At 45.8% G+C, this 20674-nt stretch overlaps 3 protein-coding genes across 6 annotated transcripts in view; all 3 read right to left on the bottom strand.

Annotated features, from left to right (window-relative positions):
* Positions 1-5722, bottom strand: part of OAS2 (2'-5'-oligoadenylate synthetase 2) — a 33302-nt gene extending 27580 nt beyond the window's left edge. For both annotated transcript variants that reach the window (XR_007717857.1, XM_050749725.1), the window contains exon 1: positions 5339-5722. Coding sequence is in view for 1 of the 2 variants with exons in the window: in XM_050749725.1 (XP_050605682.1) it covers positions 5339-5515 (177 nt within the window). In the remaining variant the exon portion in view is untranslated. The remainder of the gene's footprint in view (positions 1-5338) is intronic.
* CFAP73 (cilia and flagella associated protein 73) overlaps positions 1-20674 on the bottom strand; it is a 198874-nt gene that overhangs the window by 169743 nt on the left and 8457 nt on the right. The window lies entirely within an intron of this gene.
* Positions 11219-20674, bottom strand: part of OAS3 (2'-5'-oligoadenylate synthetase 3) — a 28387-nt gene continuing 18931 nt past the window's right edge. For 2 of the 3 annotated variants that reach the window (XM_050749654.1, XM_050749653.1), the window contains exons 11-16: positions 20024-20197; positions 18412-18697; positions 16848-17023; positions 16269-16507; positions 14694-14841; positions 11219-14487 (exon numbers count right to left, since the gene is read on the bottom strand). In XM_050749654.1, the coding sequence (XP_050605611.1) occupies positions 14476-14487; positions 14694-14841; positions 16269-16507; positions 16848-17023; positions 18412-18697; positions 20024-20197 (1035 nt within the window). In that variant the 3' untranslated portion in view covers positions 11219-14475. Of the gene's footprint in view, positions 14488-14693; positions 14842-16268; positions 16508-16847; positions 17024-18411; positions 18698-20023; positions 20198-20674 lie in introns of those variants that run through there. The other variant, XM_050749655.1, reaches the window with a different exon arrangement.

The following is a 20674-nucleotide window of genomic DNA, read 5'->3' as shown; positions in this document are numbered from 1 at the left end:
ATACGCCCAACAGTGGAGCACTGATATATGTAAAGCAAATATTAGAGCTAAACAGAGAGAGAGAGAGAGGCTTTCAATACAATAATCACTGGGAACTTCATCTCACTTTTGGTAGTGGACAGATCACGTAGACAGAAAATCAACAAAGAAATACTGGACTTAGTCTGCATTATAGTCCAAGTGGACCTAATGAATGTTTACAGATTATTTAATGAGCTACAGAATACACATTCTTATCAGCACAGGGAATGTTCTCCAGGATAGACCCTATGGTAGGCCATAAAACAAGGCTCAACAAATTTTTAAAAATTGAAATACTGTCAAGTATCTTAATGGATACTTACCACAATGGATATAGATCACAGTGGAACAAGAGGAACTTTGGAAATTGTACAAATACATGAAAATTAAACAACATGCTCCTGGACAACCATTGGGCTGATTAAGAAATTTAAAAGGAAACCAAAAAATTTCTGGAAACAAATGAAAATGGAAACACAACATACCAAAACCTAAGGGATACAGCAAAGTTGGAAGCAATACATGCTTACATCAAAAAAGTAGAACAATTTCAAATAAACAACCTAACAGTTCATCTCAAGGAATTAGAAAAGCAAGAAAGGCTGGGCATATGGCTCGCATCTGAAATTCCAGCACTTTGGGAGGCTGAGGCAGGTGGATCACCTGAGGTCAGGAGTTCGAGACCAGCCTGACCAACATAGTGAAACCCCGTCTCTACTAAAAATACAAAATTAGCTGGGTGTGGTGGTGCATGCCTGTAATCCCAACTACTCAGGAGGCTGAGGCAGGAGATCACTTGAACCCAGGGGCAGAGGTTGCAGTGAGCGGAGGTCGCATCATTGCACTCCAGCCTGGGCAACAAAAGCAAAAATCAATCTCAAAAACAAACAAAAAAAGCAAGAATAAACCAAACCTAAAATTAGCAGAAGGAAAGAAATAATAAAAATCAGAATAGAACTAAACATAATAGAGGCTAAAAATTAACAAAATGAAAAGTCAGTTTCTTAAAAGCATAAACAAAATGGATGAACCACTACTTAGACTAAGTACACTAAAAAAAGAGAGAAGACCCAAGTAAATAAAATCAGGGATAAAAAAAGGAGACATTACGATTGATACCACAGAAATACAAGGGATCATTAGAGACTATCATGAACAACTATTGTGAATAAATTGGAAAGCCTAGAGGAAATGGATAAATTCCTGAACACATACAACCTACTAAGATTGATCCAGGAAGAAACAGAAAACCTGAACAGACCAATAGAGTGAGGAGATTGAATCAGTAATAAAAAGTTCCTCAACAAAGAATAGCCCAGGACCAGATGGCTTTACTGCTGAATTCTACCAAACTTATAAAGAAAAATTAATACCAATTCTTCTCAAACTATTCCAAAAAAATCGGGGAATTATTCCTAACTCCTTCTATGAAGTCAGCATTACCCTGATACCAAAACCAGACCAAAGACACAAAAAAAAAGAAAACTACAGGCCAATATCCCTGATGAACATAGACACAAAAACCTTCAACAAAATACTAGCAAACCAAATCCAGTAACACATCAAAAAGATAACACATGATCAAGTGGGATTTATCCCAGGGATGCAAGGATGGTTCAACATGAGCAAGTCAACAAATGTTGAACATTTGCACATCACATCAACAGAATGAAGGAAAAATCATATAATTATCCCAGTAGATGTAGAAGAACATTTGGTAAAATTCAACATCCCTTTATGCTAAACACCCTCAACAAATTAGGCATGTAAGGAACATACCGCAACATAATAAAGTCCATATATGACAAACCCACAGTTAACATCGTACTGAATTGAGAAAGGCTTTCACCTCTATCCTGGAAGTCCTAGCCAAAGCAATCACACAAGATAAAGAAATAAAAGGCATCCAAATAGGAAAAGAAAAAGTCAAAATGCCCCTCTTTGCATACCACATGATCTTCTATACAGTAAAACCTAAAGACTCCACCAAGAAAACCTCTTAGAACTGATAAATTTGGTTAAGTTGCAGGATACAAAATCAGAATACCAAAATCAACACACCATACCAACATACCAAAATATCAACATATTCTACACATCAATAATGAACTAGCTTAAAAAGAAATCAAGAAAGCATCTTATTTATAGTATTTAACAAAAAATAGCTAGGAATACATTTAACCAAGGAGGTGAAAGATCTCTACAATGAAAACTACAAAATACTGATAAAAGAAACTGAAGATGACACAAGCAAATGGAAAGACATCCCATGCTCATGGATTGGAAGAATTAATATTGTTAAAATAGCCATACTATCCAAAGCAATCTACAGAATCAATGCAATCCTTATAAATACCACAGAAATAGAAAAAACCATCCTAAAATTTGTATGGAAACACAAAAGATCTCAAATAGCTGAAAGAATACTGAGGAAAAAGAACAAAGCTAGAGGCATCACACTACATGACTTCAAAATATACTACAAAGCTATAGTAACCAAAGCAGCATGAGATTGGTATAAAAGCAGACATGTAGACCAAAAGAAACAGAATAGAGAACGCAGAAACAAATCCACATATTTACGGTCAACTGATTGAGAAAGCACCATTGAGGAAAGGATACTCTCTTCAATACATGGTGTTGGGAAAACTGGATATCCATATGCAGACGAATGAAATGAGGCCCCCATCTCTCATCTTATAAACAATTAACTAAAAAATGGATTAAAGAGTTAAATGTAAGGCCGGAAACAATAAAACTAATAGAATAAAGCAGAAGAGTAATGCTTCAGGATATTGGTCTATGCAAATATTTTGTGGCTAAGACTTCAAAAGCACAGGCAACAAAACCAAAAATAGACAATTGGGACTATATTAAATGGAAAAGCTTCTGCATGGCAAAGGGAACAATCAAGACTGAAAAGACAAACTGTAGAATGGGAGAAAATATTTGGAAACTATTTTTCCAAAAAAGGGTTTAATATCCAGAATATACAAGGAACTTGAACAACTCAACAGCAAAGAAAACAACCCATCCCATTTAAAAAGCAGGCAAAGGAACTAAATAGACATTTCTCAAAAGAAGACATACAAAATGGTCAATGGGTATGTGAAAAAATGCTTGACATCACTTATCATTAGGGAAATGCAAATCAAAACCACAATGAGATATCATATCACCCCAGTTAGAATAGCTATTATCAAAAAGACAAAAAATAACAAATGCTAGCAAGAATTTGGAGTAAAGGGAATCTTACACACTGTTGGTGGGAATTTAAATTAGGACAGTCATTATGGAAAACAGTATGGAGGTTTCTCAAAAACTAAAAATGGCATTACCATTCGATCCAGCAATCCCACTACTAGGTATTTATCCAAAAAAGGGATAACTGTACCCCTATGTTTATTGCAGTACTATTCACAAAAGCCAAGATATGTAATCAACCAACATATCCATCAGCGGATGAATGGATAAAGACAATGTGATACATATACACGATAGAATACTATTCAGACACAAAAAGAATGGAATTCTGTCATTTGCAGCAATGTGGATGGAACTATAGGTCATTATGTTAAATGAAATAAGTCAGGCATAGAAAGACAATTATTGCATGTGCTTATGTGGAAGTTAAAAAAAGTTGATCTCATGGAGGTAGAGAGTAGGATCATAGTTACCAGAGGCTGGGGAGTGGAGAAGGAAATGAAGAGAAGTTGGTTAATGGATACAAACATACAGTTAGATAGAAGGAATAAATTCTAGTGTTTGATAGCACAATGGGGTGACTATAGTTAACAATAATTTATTATATATTTCAAAATAGCTAGAAGAGAAGATCTGAACTGTCCTCAACACAAAGAAATGATAAATGTTTGAGATGACAGATATCCTAACTACCCTGACTTGATCATTTCACATTATATCCATATGTTCAACTATCACGTGTACCTCATATAAATATGTACAATTATGTAAAACTAAAAAGCAGTAGAATGGACAAATGTGGTATATTCACACAATGGAATTGACACAACAGTGAAAAGATAAACAACTGCACTCCACAACATAAATTTCATAAACATCTTCGGTCAGAGAAACCATGCACTAAAGCACACAGAGCCCATGACGCCATTTATATAGGGTGACCCATGCATCCTGGTTTACATTCCCAGTTTTGGCACCAAAAGTCCCACATCCCAGGAAACACCCCAATCCTGGACAAACTGCGATAGTTGGTCACCCTATATTCGTAAAAAGTTTAAAAACAGGTAAAAGGTGTCTATGCTATTAGAAGTCAGGAGATTGCCTACTTGGGTTTGGAGGTATTGATTGGATTGGGGGCCCAGGGTTCTGGGGCGCTGAGAATGTTTTGTTTCTGGATCTGGGTGGGGGCTACACAGTTACATTGTTTGTGGCTACCTATCAAGCTGGACACTTTGATCTGGGCAGTTTTTCTGTTTTACTTCAGTGAGGAAAAATGTTAACACTATTGAGAGGCAGGATAGTGTAGTGGTTAAACATGCATGCCCTCAAGTCAGTTACCCAGGCTTAAAATCCCAGTTCTGACAACAGCTGTTAACCAAACTTGCCTTAGCTTCCTGAGTCAGGGCTGGGGACACCACATGTCTAGATTTCTTTATTGCGGCACTAGCTGGTGTGTGCAAGGGGTAGAGACCAAAAAGCGTGGCACCAGCAGAGAAGGGACGTCAGCAGCGCAGAAGGGTAAGAGGGTAGTATTGGGCCATGAGGACCCCCACACCCCCAATTCTAGGGTCCTGGCACCTCCCCAATCCCCCTTCCTCCCCAGAGGTCCAGAATTTTCAGCCTCAGTCCTGAGATTTGTGTCCACAAAACTAAATATTTCTAACTGATGAAAGCCACTCCTTGCTGCGAAGAAACCAGAAGGCAACCTGGATAGTCTGATCAAAGTTCTCTAGCCTCCATAAGTTTACTCCTCTGTACTGTGGAAAGGACAGAAGAAAATGGCAGTGAGTAATCACGGTGAGTTCACTGAGCACTATGTGCCAGTCTTTTGCTAAGAATGTGATGTGCTCAAGCCTTATGATACTCTGAAGTGGGTACTATGCCTCTCCCCATTTTACAGATTCAGAGACTGAGGCACAGAGAGGTTAGGTAGCCTGCCCAGTGTCACACAGCTCTGGAGCAAGAGCCTGCTCCAGAGCCTGAAACTCCTACACCACATCCCACCCAAGTGTGGGCTTCACACATAATAGGCGCCCAGCACCCAGTAGCTCGGCCTTGCTGCCGCTGTGGAATTTCCTGCCCCCCATAGCCCCAACCTCAGCCCTGGACTCACAATGGCCACTCCTTGCACCAGGGGGAACTGGTTGGGTGCCTGCAGGACATCACAGATGGTGTTCACCATGTCGTCGATCAGTGTCTGACACTCTTCGTAGGGCTTCAGGTATTCCTGGATAAACCCACCCAGCTTCTGAGCAGGCACCGAGGACAGCTGGGACCCCCCATTTCCCATTGCTCTCAGCTGGCTGCCGGCAAGACAATGAATGGCAGAATGGGAGGCAGAGGAATTCTCGCTGCTGCCCAGAGACAGGAAACAGAAACTGAAGTCTAGAGGCCTCTCTCCACCCGCTGCAGCGAGCTACCAACTCCTGCATCCGGGGCAGGGAAACCAAAACTAACTTAAGCTCAGAGGCTCTGCCCTGCCCCTGCAGTGAGCTACCAACTCCTGCATCCGGGGCAGGGAAACGAAAACTAACTTAAGCTCAGAGGCCCTGCCCTGCCCCCTGCAGCGAGTTTACCAACTCCTGCATCCGGGGCAGGGAAACGAAAACTAACTTAAGCTCAGAGGCTTTCGGCGTCCCCTTGCAGCAAGGTTTACCGACTCCTGCACCCCAGCAGGGAAACCAAAACTGACTCAAGCTCAGACGCTTTCCCTGTGCCCTGCAGCATGGTGAACAGCCCTTCAGGGGCTCCCCAAAACTTGAGGTTAACCAAACAGCCTCTAGAACCCCATTATGAGGGCTTCATACCTGCTAGACATCTGTCCTTGGGAACATCACCTGCCCTCTTTGCGCCTCAATTTCCCCATCTGTAAGCTGGGGAAAGTGGCAGCTCTTTCATAGGATTAGCTTGATGATTAAATAATACCTGCAAAGTGCTTAGAAGCAGGGGGCACAGGTCATCTTTTGAGGCTCTGTCCCTTTCGCCCTGTTCTCAGTGACCGGGGAACTCAGATTCAGGGAGAGGAGCAGAGGAGAAAGAGACTCAGAGAGGAAACTGACTTGCTCAGGGATACAGCAAAGCAGGGACCTAACTGGACTCAGGTTTTGGTCTGCTTCTGTGTAAACACAGGCCCCGGAGTGGTCAGCGGGTGGGAGCCTCTGTGTGTCCAGTTTCTCAGCACACTTGTGGACAGCCGTGGGACCATATGAGGCACTTGCCCAGCCCCTCAAGGGCAAGAAAACACGCCCCAAGTGCGTGAGCCAGAAAGGAGAGAGACATGCAACTCCTGTGCCCAGAGCTTTGAAAACAAAACTCGCAGAGAACTCCCAGACAGCTGCCTTGGCCCAGAAAGAATAATTCACAGAGAAGGCAAACATCAAGATGTCAGGTGGGGGACCGGGGCTCTTCCATGCTGGGATGGTTAATTTTATGTGTCAAGTTGGCTGAGCCCAGGTACCCAGATATTTGGTCAAACATTATCCTAGATCTTATTGTGAAGGTGTTTTTTAAGATGATGTTAGCATTTACATTGGTAGACTTTTTTTCTGAGTAAAGCGGATTATCATCTGTAAGGTGGTGGGCCTCATTCCATCAGTTGAAGGCCTCAATAGAATAAAGACTGAGCTCGCTCAAGGAAGAGGGAATTCTGCTGCAGGCTGCCTTGGCCTCCACTTGCAGCAGGAACTCCTTCCTGGGTCTCCCACCTGCCAGTCTACCCTGCCGATTTTGGATTTGCCAGCCTCCACATTCACATGAGCCAATTCCTTAAAATAAATATCTCAAAATAAAGGTACATACCCTGTTGGTTCTGGAAAACCTCAATTAATGCTCATGCTCATTAAGGGCCTTCCCTGCCCTTATCCAACTTCTACTGCAACACCGAGAGGTAGGCAGGCTGGGCAGGCGTAGTCTTAAAGCTCCTTTCTCAAATGAGAACATGGAGGCTCAGAGAGGTGGAAACATCTGCTCAGCAAGTTGTCAGGCTAGGTTCTAACACTAACACACCGCCTGACCCCAAAGCCTGTGCTTTATTTGTTACTTTAAAAAACACTTTATTTTGAAGTAATTTGAAACGCTGAGAAAATTTACAAGATGCACACAAAGAACTTCCTTAGACTTTTTACCCATCATATTTTTACCACATTTGCCCCTCATTTTCTTGCTATTTATACATTTTAGGAGGCTTTTGTTTTGTTTTGTTTTTGAGACAGTCTTGCTCTGTCGCCCAGGCTGGAGTGCAGTGGCGTGATTATAGCTCACTGCAGCCTTACCCTCCCAAGCTCAAGCAATCTTCCTACTTCAGCCTCCTGAGTAGCTGGGACTATAGGCATACACCACCATGCCTGGCTAAATTTTTTAAATTTTTTGGTAGAAACGGGGATTTCTACCAACATGTCACCATGTTGTCCAGGCTGGGCTTGAACTCCTGGCCTCAAGCGATCTTCCCAATTCAGCAACCCAAAGTGCTGGGATTACAGGCATGAGCCACCATGCCCAGCCCTTCATGAGTATTTTTATTCCTGAACGATTTGTGTCCATGTTGCATGATTTATGTCCCTTTACTCCTAAATGCTTCAACCTGTATCTCTTAAGTACAAGAACATTGTGTTACAGAAGTACAGAACAATGGTCCAATTCAGAATTTTAGCATTGATGCAATGCCATCATCTCTTATAACATATATAATAAACATAATTTTATATAATTTATATAATATATAATTTATATAACATATATAATAAGTATATATTTATTATATAAATATTGCATAAATATATATTTTGAGACAGAGTCTCACTGTCACCCAGGTTGAAGTGCAGTGGCACAATCTCAGCTCACTGTAGCCTCAACCTCTCAGGCTTAAGTGATCCTCTTGCCTCAGCCTCCTGAGTGGCTGGGACTACAGGCACATACCACCATGTCTGGCCAATTTTTGTATTTTTTGTACAGGTAGGGTCTCACCATGTTGCCCAGGCTGATCTTGAACTCCTGGGCTCAAGTGATCTGCCTGTCTCAGCCTCCCAAAGTGGTAGGATTACAGGCATAAGCCACTGCATCCAGCCATAAATATATTCTTATACTGAAAATTTTACCAATTATTCCAATACTCTTCTTTATAGCATCCCCCCTGCCAACATCTAGGCTCACACATGACATTTAGCTGAAGTATGTGACAGACATGTTTCCTGGGAAGCCCACTAGGAAAACAATGGGGATTTTTTTTTTTTTTTTTTTTTTGAGACGGAGTCTAGCTCTGTCACCCAGGCTGGAGTGCAGTGGCGCAATCTCGGCTCACTGCAAGCTCTGCCTCCCGGGTTCACGCCATTCTCCTGCCTCAGCCTCCCGAGTAGCTGGGACTACAGGCGCCTGCCACCACGCCTGGCTAATTTTTTGTATTTTTTTTTTAGTAGAGACAGAGTTTCACCGTGTTAACCAGGATGGTCTCGATCTCCTGACCTTGTGATCCACCCACCTTGGCCTCCCAAAGTGCTGGGATTACAGGCGTGAGCCACCGCGCCTGGCCAATGGTGATGTTTTTACTGGGGGAAGTTTCCTCGGTGTTCATTCTTGAGGTATTTTAATGGTGTAAGTTGAGTAATTCCCTGCCTGTGGCCCATCTAGTCTGTCCCTATGGACACCAAGATTTAAGGGTCATCTCCATGTTCTGTAGGCCAGGCCCTCCTGGCCAATCCTGGGCCCTACCACTCATGGTGAGGACTGTGTCCCCTAACGGGTGCTATCTCCTGGCCTCTGTTACTCCAGGGTTCCACCATCCCCTTTGCTATCAGTGAGCCTAGCTCCCAAGGGTCCTCACCCACCATCCTGTGATGGCATCTCTTGCAGAAGAGGCTCTCTGAGCTTCTCTGTGATGCTGGCTGGTGTCCTCTTCTTGGTCCACTCCTTGTGGCCTTGGTAAAGGGGAATCTTGGTTTCCTGGGTCTTATGCAGCCTTCCCAAGCACTCTCACTTCCCTGACCTTTCATCCCATCTGCCACCATCTCCCCTGCAATTCTGGCATTTGGATCTCACTCAGCATGACCTCCTACTTTTTCTCCTCTTCTAGGAGCCCTCCTAGCAGCAAGTTTACACCTTCTCCTGGAGTCCTTGCCAGGGTGTGCAGCCCTGAACTTCCGAAAGACTTCCGAATCAATAAACCCTTTCTTATCTGGCCTCACACTACAGCCCCTTGATCGAGTACCCTCAAGGTCCACTCCTGCACATACTCACCCGACTTCTGCTGGTCATGCTGGCTTGGCCCTCCAGCTACTTTGAGATACAGGCCCTTTCCTCCCCTGTGAGGCCCATCACATCCCTGGCTGGTTTATGCTGGAATTTAAGCCTAGTCACAACCCTTGTGGGCAGGAGAGGAGGTGGGCATAGGGACAAACATCTTGTGGATGAGATGCCTCTGTAGGGTTTCCAAGCAAGGGAGGAGGGTTAGCTCTTAACAGGGAGGGATGGATGGGTCACTTCTACAGCTCTTAGGAGTCAGAGGAATCTGGGGATTCAAGATTCTCAGTGGGACTGGGATGGTGGCTCTTGCCTGTAATCCCGGCACTATGGGAGGCTGAGGTGGGCAGATCACTTGAGGTCAGGAGTTCAAGACCAGCCTGGTCAACATGGTGAAACCCTGTCTCTACTAATAATACAAAAATTAGGCGTGGTGGCATGTGTCTGTAGTCCCAGCTACTCGGGAGGCTGAGGCAGGAGAACCACTTGAACCTGGGAAGTGGAGGGTGCAGTGAGCCGAGATTGTGCCACTGCACTCCAGCCTGGGTAACAGAGCAAGACACTGTCTCAAAAAAAAAAAAAAAAAAAAAAAAAAAGATTCTCAGTGGCATTAACCTGAATGTCCCCATTCTATGTGACAAGGCCCTATTCTTTTTTACCATGTAGGGTCCTGATCACATTGAGCAGACCTGATTATTTTGACAGCATATCATCACTTTCTCATCTACCCACTAGGATGGCTATAGTCAACATAATCAATGAGTGTTGGCAAGGATACAGAGAAACTGGAACTTCCATTCACTGCCAGGGGTGGGTGTGTATAAATGGTGCAGCCACTGTGGAAAACAGTCTGGCAGTTCTCAAATGGCTAAACGTAAGCGTTATCACGTGATCCAGAAATTCCACTCCTAGGTATACATGAGGGTTAATTTTATGTGTCTACTGGACGGGGTTAAGGGATGCCCAGATGGCTGGTAAAATGTTATTTCTGGATGTGTCTGTGACCATGTTCCTGGAAGAGATTACTATTTGAATCTGTAGACTGAGCAGAGAAGACAGCCCTCACCAGGGTGAGTGCGCATTTTCCAATCCACTGGAGGCCTGAATAGAACAAAAAGAGGAACAGCAATTTTTTTCTCCCTGCATGAGCTGAGGCATCTGTCTTCTCCTGTCCTCAGATATTATTGATGCTCCTGGTTCTTAGGCTTTCAGACTTGGATTGAGACTTATTCCAGCAATCTCCTGGTTCTCAGCCTTCTGAATTGGTCTGAAACTACAACGACTGGCCTTCCTGAGTCTCCAGCTTGCAGATGGTGGATCACAGAACTTTTCAGACTCCATAATCACACAAGTCAAACCTTCATGATAAATCTCTTTCTATATATCTCTCTCTATTCTAATGGCGCGGTTTCTCTGGAGAACTCTGATTAATACAGCACACAGATGCTCCTTGGCTTATGATGGGGTCATCAATTGTGGACCGCCTTTTATACCCAAGAAAAATGAAAACATATGTCCGCACAAAATCTCATACAAGAGTGTCCATAGCAGCTATTAGTCATAATAGCAAAAAATGCAGCAAAATAACAAAAAAGTGGAGAGTATCCAAATACCTATCAATGGAAGACGGCTAAACAAAATGTAGTCCATTTATGCAGTGGAAACGTCATTCGGTAATAAAAAGGAAACACCAACATATACTATAACATGAATGAATCTTGAAAACATGTTAAGTTAAAGAAGCCAGACACAAAAGACCACATATTGTATCATGCCATTTATATGAAATATTTGCAATAGATGAAATACACAGCAGATTGGCGGTTTCTAGGGATTAGGGAGAGAATGGGTTGGAGGAATGGGGAATGACTGCTAATGGGTTTCAGGGTTTCCTTTTAGGGTGATGAAAATGTCTGGAATTACTATGATGAATGCATCTGTGATATGGCTCTGGTTATGAATATGCTGCATATAAGTTTTATGAATAGACACCAAGTATAAATCTTACGAATATACTCACACCACTGAATTGTACACTTTAAAAGGGTGAGAGCTTTATGGTATTGACTTATATCTCAATAAAAACTTTTTAAAAATTAAACACACACACGCACACACCAATTTCTTTGGAGTCCTGTATTTCTTAGGATTCAGTTCTGGACTTGATCTTCACTTTCTCTGCCTTCTGGCTGCAAGAAATGCAAGCCTCTTTCACCACCAAGGAGGCCGTCTGGCTCTCTCACTTAGCTTTCAATTGCTGATTGATTGCATTTAGCTTTTTATTACTTTTTTCCCCAGAGTCTTGGAGAGAGTCACCCAATGCACTGGTCTGTTTATTTACGTACCAGCGCTATGCTGTTTAAATATCAGAGGCTTCATAGTGTGTTTTAATATTGGCTAAGACTAGGCCCTGCTCAGCACTCTTCTTTTCCTGTGTTTTCCTAGCTATTGTGTGTGTATTTTTCCATAAGAACTTTAGTGTCAACTTATCTGGTTCCATAGAAAAGCATATGTGGGTGTTTTTAGGGTGACAAGTCTATCAATCAACTCAGCGAGAACTGACATCTTTATGCAGTCAAGTCTTTCTACCCAAGGGTGTGGCTAGACCGGGAAGCCCCCAAAAGTTCCAGTGGGGCCAATATGCCAACACCAGGGTGGCCATTGCCAAAGACTGAGAGCCTGGAATGAAATACACCCCTTTTCAGATCAGCAAGGCCTCCTCTCTGCCCTGCCCAGATGACAACCACTCCTTGTATCATGCACCTGAGCTGCCCTGGTTCCCACCATCTCATAATTACCCTAGGTCTGGAGCCATTTTACGGGGAGGCCCAGAGTCTGTGTGGTGAGAATGGAAGGCACCCAACTGCGACCCGCCACCTGGTCTACTCAGGAGCGTCACTGGCTTGCAACGCCCAGGCCAGGGCCACTCTGCTGCTGGACACCTTGGCAGAGCAGGTCACTGCTGCCCACTAGAGCTGACCCTGAGCTCTTGGATGTGTGTGTGGCAGCAGCCAGGGCCAATCCAAGAGGTGGAGGTTGGGGTCCTGAGAGTTCTAGCCTTGGATTACTAGGCAGTATCGATGAGGTGAGTCTAAGAAGGTGCCCTTAGCATTGGTTCAGCACCAAGACGGGGGACAGGGATAGAGGCCGTCACTATGGCACAGGTATTAGAAGCCCTGTCCTCTGTCCCTTCACCGACTCTAATCTCTGTAGGCTGAGCCAAGCAGGGCAGAGAACAGGCTCTAGGTGAATCAGAGGAGCTGCCCTTGGTCGCTCTCCTCTCTCCAAGAATGACAATAACGAGGGAAGGCTCTTTCCATCCCATTCAATCTAGCATTCTTAGCAGGTAAGTTTTAACAGTGGTTTGTTGAGAGTCAGGCTGTCTAAGACACTCCCGTGGGGTAGAGAAGGGATGTTCAGTGGCTTCCTTTCTTTGTTTCCTGTTCCCTCCTCTGAGATAGACCCACTCCCTCATCCACCCAACAGACGGCCAGGATGCATCTGCTGGGGACTCCGCCCCTTGGCACTTGGAACCCATTCAATCATACATGTCTCAGACTCCTCTGCAGCCAGAGTTCTGGCTGTAATTTAGATTCTGCTAAGAAAGGGCGGTGGGATCTGTCTTCCCGCAGCTCTGGCAGCTGGCCATCCCTGATGGATGTTTGTGGTTGCAGGAATCTAACCTAGGTTTCGACTCCAGTTTTGTGCATGTGAGGCAGTGATGGCAGGGGCAGTGGTGGCATTAGCAGCAGCAGTGGCGGCTTTCTGACCTCTGATTCGGCTACAGTGGTCTAATCTTGAAACCAATAGTCCAGTGGTGACCTCTGCCTTCTGCTCCTCCAGCCTTTCCAGTGATTTAGATAAAATCCTTTCTGCCTAAGATTCCTGGAGTGTTTTCTGTTTTCTGGGCTGAACCTTGACTAGTGTGGACACTGTTGTTGGACTTGAGGTGAGGAGAGCCTCCTGGATGGACCTGGTGGGCCTTGCTCTGGAGGGCAGAGAGAAAAAGGCTGAGCATGGCTGTTTGGCCACTGGCTCAGGTTTAGGCTCCAGGGATGCAGAATCTCAGCATGTTAGGAGAGAAAACAGGAACACAATAAAAATTCAAGAAGGCAAACTGAGCCACAGCATCAAGATGTATAAACTAGGGAGGAGTGCAGCATAACAGGTGAAGAAAAGGAGGCCTCCCATGAAGAGGCATCCAATTAGTTGTCCAATAAGAAGGTCCCAATAGCATGCATGTCCCAACTCCCTCTGTCTGCGTCTGTGGCAGACAAAGTAAGCCAATATGGGCATACTCTCCTGCTAGCAACTGAGCTCAGAGGGCTCCTCAAGAGCCCAGACATACACTGTAAACCTATGAGCACCTTCTCTTTTCTGCATCCAGTGCAGACATTGCTAATCAATCACGGCACTTGTACCACCACTTTCCTCTACTGCATCCATGGCAGACATCACTAATTGATTAGATAATTCTTCTCAGCTAATTGGCCATTCTTTAAAACCCTTCAGAAGATAAGGCTCCAGGTAGCCAGTACCAAATGGCTGTGGCAGACAAATGAGATGGAAACTCTCTGCCATCCCTATATAAAGTATTTAGATTTGGGAAGAAGGAGGGGCCAGTGGGAGGAAGGGTTGGATTGTAGCAGGAGGAAGGATGTGAGCTAATTTGCATGGGCAGAGAGGAGTCAGGGAGGAGGGGGCATTCTCAGCTGGCTGGGAAGCAGCAGTGGTCATGGGAAGCAGGATAGAGTCAAGGCAGTGATAGAGAAGCTGCAAATGCAGGCTGGTGTCCAACCATGGAGTCTGGATCCTAGTGTGCAAGTCATGGGAAGCAGGGGAGTGTGTGAGCTGGGAGAGCAGATTCACTAAAACACACACATGCATACATGGGTACACACACACACACACACACATACACACAATCTCTCTCGTCTGGCAGGGGACCCTGAATTTCCTTATGCTGAGGGCTGGTGTCCATCTTCTCTTCATCCAGTAGGACCACTGATTTTCTTGACTTCACACAGCAGCCTAGGGAAGTATTATAGGAGATGTTGGTAACCCCATCCTTTCTGCAGAAGCTGAGACCACATAGCCAGATGGCAAAATGGAAGCACAGGGGCACACCTGGGGCCATCACTGGGTCCTGCCCATTTAGGAGGAGTCATGTCCCTCCCCTGGCCATGCTCCCCCCTCACCTGCAAAGGGTACTTCCTTTGACACCACAGATCTCTCACCTTCACTGGCCATGGCTGGATGGGGATGCCATTCCGTCCCACGCAGCACAGGGCAGACATGCAGGCTGCAGCTTCCTTGGCCAGCAGGTCCCAGCGGGCACTGTGGCCCAGGTTGCCTGTCGGGTCAGCCGGATCCAGGATGATAGGCCTGTAATTCCCACCCGGGGTCAGTCTTATTCCTGGCAACATCTCAGTGTCCACCTATGGCACCGATTGGACTATTTTCCCTTTTCACCTAACACTTTGCAGGGGCTAGGGCCAGGCTCAGAGATTCCTCAGTGCTCCCAGCACACACTACAGGGCAGGTATAGAAAATAAGACACACATGGCCACTTTGCCATTCTGTATTCAGGCAAACATTACTAACCAACCACAGTGCTACCGCTTACCCCTTCCTTATTCAGAGGAGGCATTGTTAATCAATCACAGCACTGGTTCCACAGCTTTCCCTTCCTGCATCCATGATACAGGTTGAGTATCTCTTATCTAAAATGCTTGGGACCAGAAGTGTTTTGGATTTCGAATTTTTTCAGATTTTGGACTCTTCGCTTACCAGTTAAGAATCCCTAATTTGAAAATCCAAAATGCTCCAATGAGCATTTTCCTTGAGCATTTTTTTTGGTGGTCAAAAAGCTTCAAATTCTGGGGCATTTTCAGATTTTGAATTTTTGCATTTGGGATGCTCAACCTTTGTTCACCACTAGTTGGTTAGCCTGCTCTGTCCAGCTGTGTCAAATTACAACCTCAGAAGCTTTTTCCACACATCATTCTAAGTAGCCACTACCCACTGACTGGAGATGCATCCTGAGTTTGCAAAAGCATCTCTGTTACCTCTGTACCCATTTCCGAGGTAGGGAAAATCCCAAAGAATGAAACATGCCTATGGCACCTGGGTGGGTTCACAGGTAGGGTGGTCAGATTTAACAAATGCAAATACAAGGCTGGGCACAGTGGCTCATGCCTATAATCCTGGAACTTTGGGAGGCCAAGGCGGGCAGGTCACTTGAGGCCAGGAGTTCGAGACCAGCCTGGCCAACATGGTGAAACCCCTGTCTCTACTAAAAATACAAAACTTAGCTTGCCATGGTGGTGTGTGCCTGTGGTCCCAGCTACTCAGGAGGCTAAGGAAGAAGAATTGCTTGAACCCAGGAGGCGGAGGTTGCAGTGAGCCAAGATCACACCATTGCACTCCAGCCCGGGCGACAAAAATAAACAGACAAACAACAACAACCACCAAACCAGGATGCCCAGTAAAATTTGATTTTCAGATAAACAGTGAATAATTTTTAAGCATAATTATGTCTCATATATGGTATTGGGCATACTTACACTAAGAAGTTATTCATTGTTTATCTGAAACTCAAATTTAACTTGAGGTCTTGCATTTTATCTGGCAACCCTATTCCTGGGTGACCAGAAAATTGACTGCTTGTCCCTCAGGTGCTAAGAATATAACTTCTAGAAAGGAATCAGTTCTAGGAAGAGTGTTTTCCTGTCTCTGCTCTGCAATCTAGAAAATGGGGAGAGTGAGTGATCCCAGGCCTGAAATTCTGGAACATTGGGGGAGACCCAAACCTGGGCTTCTGAAGCTGCTGTTTCAGGAAGTCTCCAACAGTCTTGTCCTTGGTGTTGTAGTTGATGGTCCAGTAGATACAGAGCTGGCGATACTGGGTGACCAGCTCCAGGACCGTGCGGAAGCCCTCAGCCATGTTGAACTGGGGGTCCTTCCCGCCCTGCTCCCAGGCGTACACAGTCAGGAGTTCCATCCCATGCTTTGGGGGTAGGGAGCCTCTCCCCTTGGAGATCTTGTGACACTGGAGAACGAGGACAAAGATGTGTTGGTTTATATTGGCACTGATGAGGTACAGAAGGGACTATTCTGGACTTGACAAAGCAACCCCAAAATTTTATTGAGCACTACATGTGCCAGATGCCTTGCTATGCATTATCCCATCATATCCTGCAACATAGTTTTATCACCCCCATCTTACAGATAAGAAAACTAAGGTCCCACAGCTGAGATATAGCACTGTTTCTGCTCTGCTCCACCAACCCAGGTTCCTGGCCAGGGCTGGGCCCTGCCTCCTCCCAGGAAAGTGCTCCAGAGGCAGAGCCTGGGGCTGCTGGGGAAGGTGGCCCATCCATGTGCCGAACCTGCTGGTACCAGTGCTTCACCAGACGGATCAGGCTCTTCAGCTTGGTAGGGCGAGAGATGATGAAGTCCCGCTGTAGCTCTGTGAAGCAGGTGGAGTACTCGCCTGCATTGCTGTAGCTGTGGATGAGGTTGACGTAGACTTGAGAGCTGGGCCTGGAGCCAGAGACCAGCTGGCCTGGAGGTGGGGAGACGGTTACCATCGCTCTGGTTCCCACGGTGTCCCAATGGGGCCAACTTAGAAAGGACTTCTGAGATCTCCTACCTCTTGGGTGTTTTCCTAAGGGTGGTCTGGGATCCACTGGGAGGCCACAGGGTGTTTTTAGGTGGAACACAGATGTGGCATGACCCACGTTAAATCCCTGGTGACAGTCTTACTCCCTTTTCTGCTCCCTTTCAAACCATCTGCTTACCTGTCTTGGAAAAAGTCTCAGCTGGGAGCTAGTCTGTCTTTAACACCTCTCTAATACTTGCTTATCTTTCTCTCTAACTGGGGGAGGGGAGGCCTCAGTCTTACAACCTCCTGCAAGTAACAGAGCTACGTATGGAGTTGACATCACCATTCTGGTTACATTGCACTTAAAGGCATTCTTTAATATCCAAATTCTCGCTCTCTGAACTGAGGAACTGAATAGATTCAGATACATTTCTGGGCTGGGTGCAGTGGCTTACGTCTGTAATCCCAGCGCTCTGGAAGGCCACTGCAGGAGGATCATATGAAGCCAGGAGTTTCAGATCAGCCTGGGCAACTTAGTGAGATCTCCATCTCTACAAAAAATTCTATAAATTAACCAGGCGTAGTGGTATGCACCTGTAGTCCCAGCTTCTCAGGAGGCTAGGGCGGGAGGATCACTTGAGCCCAGGAGTTCGAAGCTGCATTGAGTCATGATCACCCCACTGCACTCCAGGCTGGGTGATGAAGTAAGACCCTGTCTCTTAAAACAAAATTCTGCATGAATCCTTCCCTTGGCTACCTGCTCCCTCAAACTCAGAAACTAAATCAATTCAGATACAAGGGATTTTCTCACTCTGAAAACTGCTAACCAAACTGAGAGTTGAAGAGATATGAAGAGAGTTGTGTCTATTTTGTTCAAGGCTTTATTTCTGGTCCCTGGAAGAGCACTGGGCACAGAGTAGATGCATGTATTGAATGAACTGAATGAACAGATCTGCAGCAGGTAGAGGAGGGAGACGGCACACAAACCACTCAAAGCTTGGAATGTGCAAGAAACATCAGTGTCCTTACTGTCAGATGTGAGATAAAGACACTGGGGCTCAGGATGGGGAAGTCCCTTGTTCAAGGTCATCCAGCATATTGGTGGAATTGCTGGGACTAGAACTCAGCTTGAGGCCACTGTTAGCCCACAGAGTGCCTGTGCAAATTAGAAAAAGGTACTCTCTTCTTTAGATACTTTGCAGGAAAGTTGTGATGAACATACACAACTACAGTGCCTGCAATGATGGGAACAGATGTGGCCTGGTTGTGCGCTGTGCAGCCTCTACAACTGTGCATGGCAGGCCTGCCTCTGTATTTTCCCCTCTCAGGTCTATGCCAGGGCACCTCACCTAGGGCGTCAAAGGCTGGCAGCACGTCAAAGTCCACACTCTGGTCCAGCATCGTCTGGGATGTCAGTGAGAAGCTCAGCACACGGGGATTCTCCCATTTGGAGACTTCAAACTTGACCTCGAACTGCTGCTCCCGTTGACATGCCTCAAGCTGGGCTCGAATCTCGGATATAATCTCGGCCCGCTTGTTCCCCTGCTCGGTGAACTGGCTGAAGCAGCTGAGGAACACCACGAGGTCGGCGTCTGAGCGGCCTCGCAGAGCTGTGCCTTTGGCTGAAGAGCCACCCTGGAGAGGACATGGCAGGTGGCTCAACCCTTGAAGCATGGCTTGGCATCCTTTTGCCTGTGGGTTCTGTACTGAGTTAGAAAACCTACTGTGTGACTTTTGACAAGTCACCTAACCTCTCTGTTACATCTTTAATCTGGTATGACTGTAAGAAAAAGAAGCATGCAGGAGGTAAGTTTAAACCCTTCAACAAATGCAAAATTTCTCACTCCATCATGTTTTGTGACTGGAGAGGATTTGAGAAGTGTTTTGTTTGTTGGTTGTTTTTTTGGGCCGGAAGCTCCCAAGGCTGTCTGTACCTGGAAGGCTTTTACAAATGACCAACGGCTGGCTCCCACCCCACAGGACTGTGATTTAAGTTTTCCTGGGTTGGGGCTTGGGCATCAGCATATTTTTTAAAAACTGTGATTCCAAGGTCAAGCCAGGGAAGCCAGGGTTGAGAACCAGTGAGCCAAGGCACTCTCCTCAAGTGTTAGAAATCAGGAAGGTGAGGATCAGAGAAGGGAAGGTGCATGCCTATGGTCACACAGCAAACCAGCATCCCTGGCACTGTTCACTGGTTGACTTTATGCTAACACTCTTTCTGAGCCGATCTGGGTCTCACTTGTCTCTCCAACTGTGGACTAAGGCTGTATCCAGTGCCGTGGACAGTGTGACCTTTTGTACACCCCCAGTGTCCTTTCCACCTGGGATCAGCATCCTGGTGTTCTATGGAGGGACCACCCCTACCCCACACTCAGCCCATGAGGTCTAGGCGGGGGCCACTTCACCGTGTGACCCGGTCTTGGCCATCCAGAGCATCATGTCTCCCTAGCCCCGGTAATTAGTTTGGGGGTTGATAAGTTACCCAAGGCAGGCCAATGAGACTCAATTCCAAGACTTTTATTTGAATTTTAAGAAAAAACAAATTCCCCTTTCTGGAAGCTTAGAGCTGCCAAAGAGCACCATATGTTAAGGGCCTATCCAAGACATTAAAAAGCAAAACCAAGAACTGGAGAGAAAAACTGAGTCCTGAGGATGCTGCCTGGTCTCCCGTATCTAGCTATGCCTGTAAGCAGCCCTACCCCCAGACTTTCCAGTTACATCAGTCAGTATATTCCTTTGCTGCCTCTTTCGAGTTGGGTGTCACTAGCAACCAAAAAGGACTTGTTGGACATATCTGGGCCCTCTCTCTGCCATCCCCCCATGATCACTTTCTGGCTCTTTCTCTATGCCTGGCTTTTTGCTGGTTGCTACGAGGGCGGAAGTGGGTCAGGCCTGGCCCTGGGCTGGGAGAGATCACCAGCTTGCAGGACATTGCTTGCCTACAGCTCTCTGAGGACTCACCTTGACCACCTTGATCACTTTGATGGGAGAATTCCGGAAGCAGTTTTCCTTCAAAAATGAACAGATGGTATCAACAGCCTTGTTCACCTGGGCCAGGAACTGGCGGTTGGGCTGGAGAAATTCACTGATGAATTTGTCGAGGTCTCCAGCTGGGGTTTGGTAAAGGAGGGCTGGCTGCAGAGAGAATCCAGGCAGGGCCAGCTTGAGACGGGACTCCCAGTGCTCACCCAAGCCCTGCCCCTTGATGTCCTCTGAGGACAAGACTCCCACTGTCTCCCATGTCCCTCTTTCCTTCTCCTGGTGGGTAGGTTCTGAGGTAGCATCAGAAGGACCTGAGATTGAATTTTGGTTCTAGCATCAATACACAGTCTCAGTTTCCCCATGTTTAAATAAGTGCAATAATGAAGCCCGAGTCTCAATGGATTGTCTTGAGTATTAAATGCTGGGTACGAGACCCTGCTGCAAAATAGTAAAAGTGATAAAATCATGTCCTTTTGGGAGCTGCAAGTGGCTTATGTCTCAGTTTTCCTAGAAGCAGGGCCCACGGTGGGAATTCTTGTGGATATGATTAATTGGGGCAGTGCTTGGAGGAGAAGTGGAACAAGGGCAGCAGCAGAGGGTGGAGAAGAGTCTCAGCAAAGCTGGGTGCTC

Source organism: Macaca thibetana, chromosome 11 (genome assembly GCF_024542745.1).
Source record: "Macaca thibetana thibetana isolate TM-01 chromosome 11, ASM2454274v1, whole genome shotgun sequence".
NCBI classification, from domain to species: Eukaryota; Metazoa; Chordata; class Mammalia; order Primates; family Cercopithecidae; genus Macaca; species Macaca thibetana.
The sequence above is the reverse complement of the archived record's forward strand: the minus strand, read 5'-3'. Positions and strand labels throughout refer to the sequence as shown.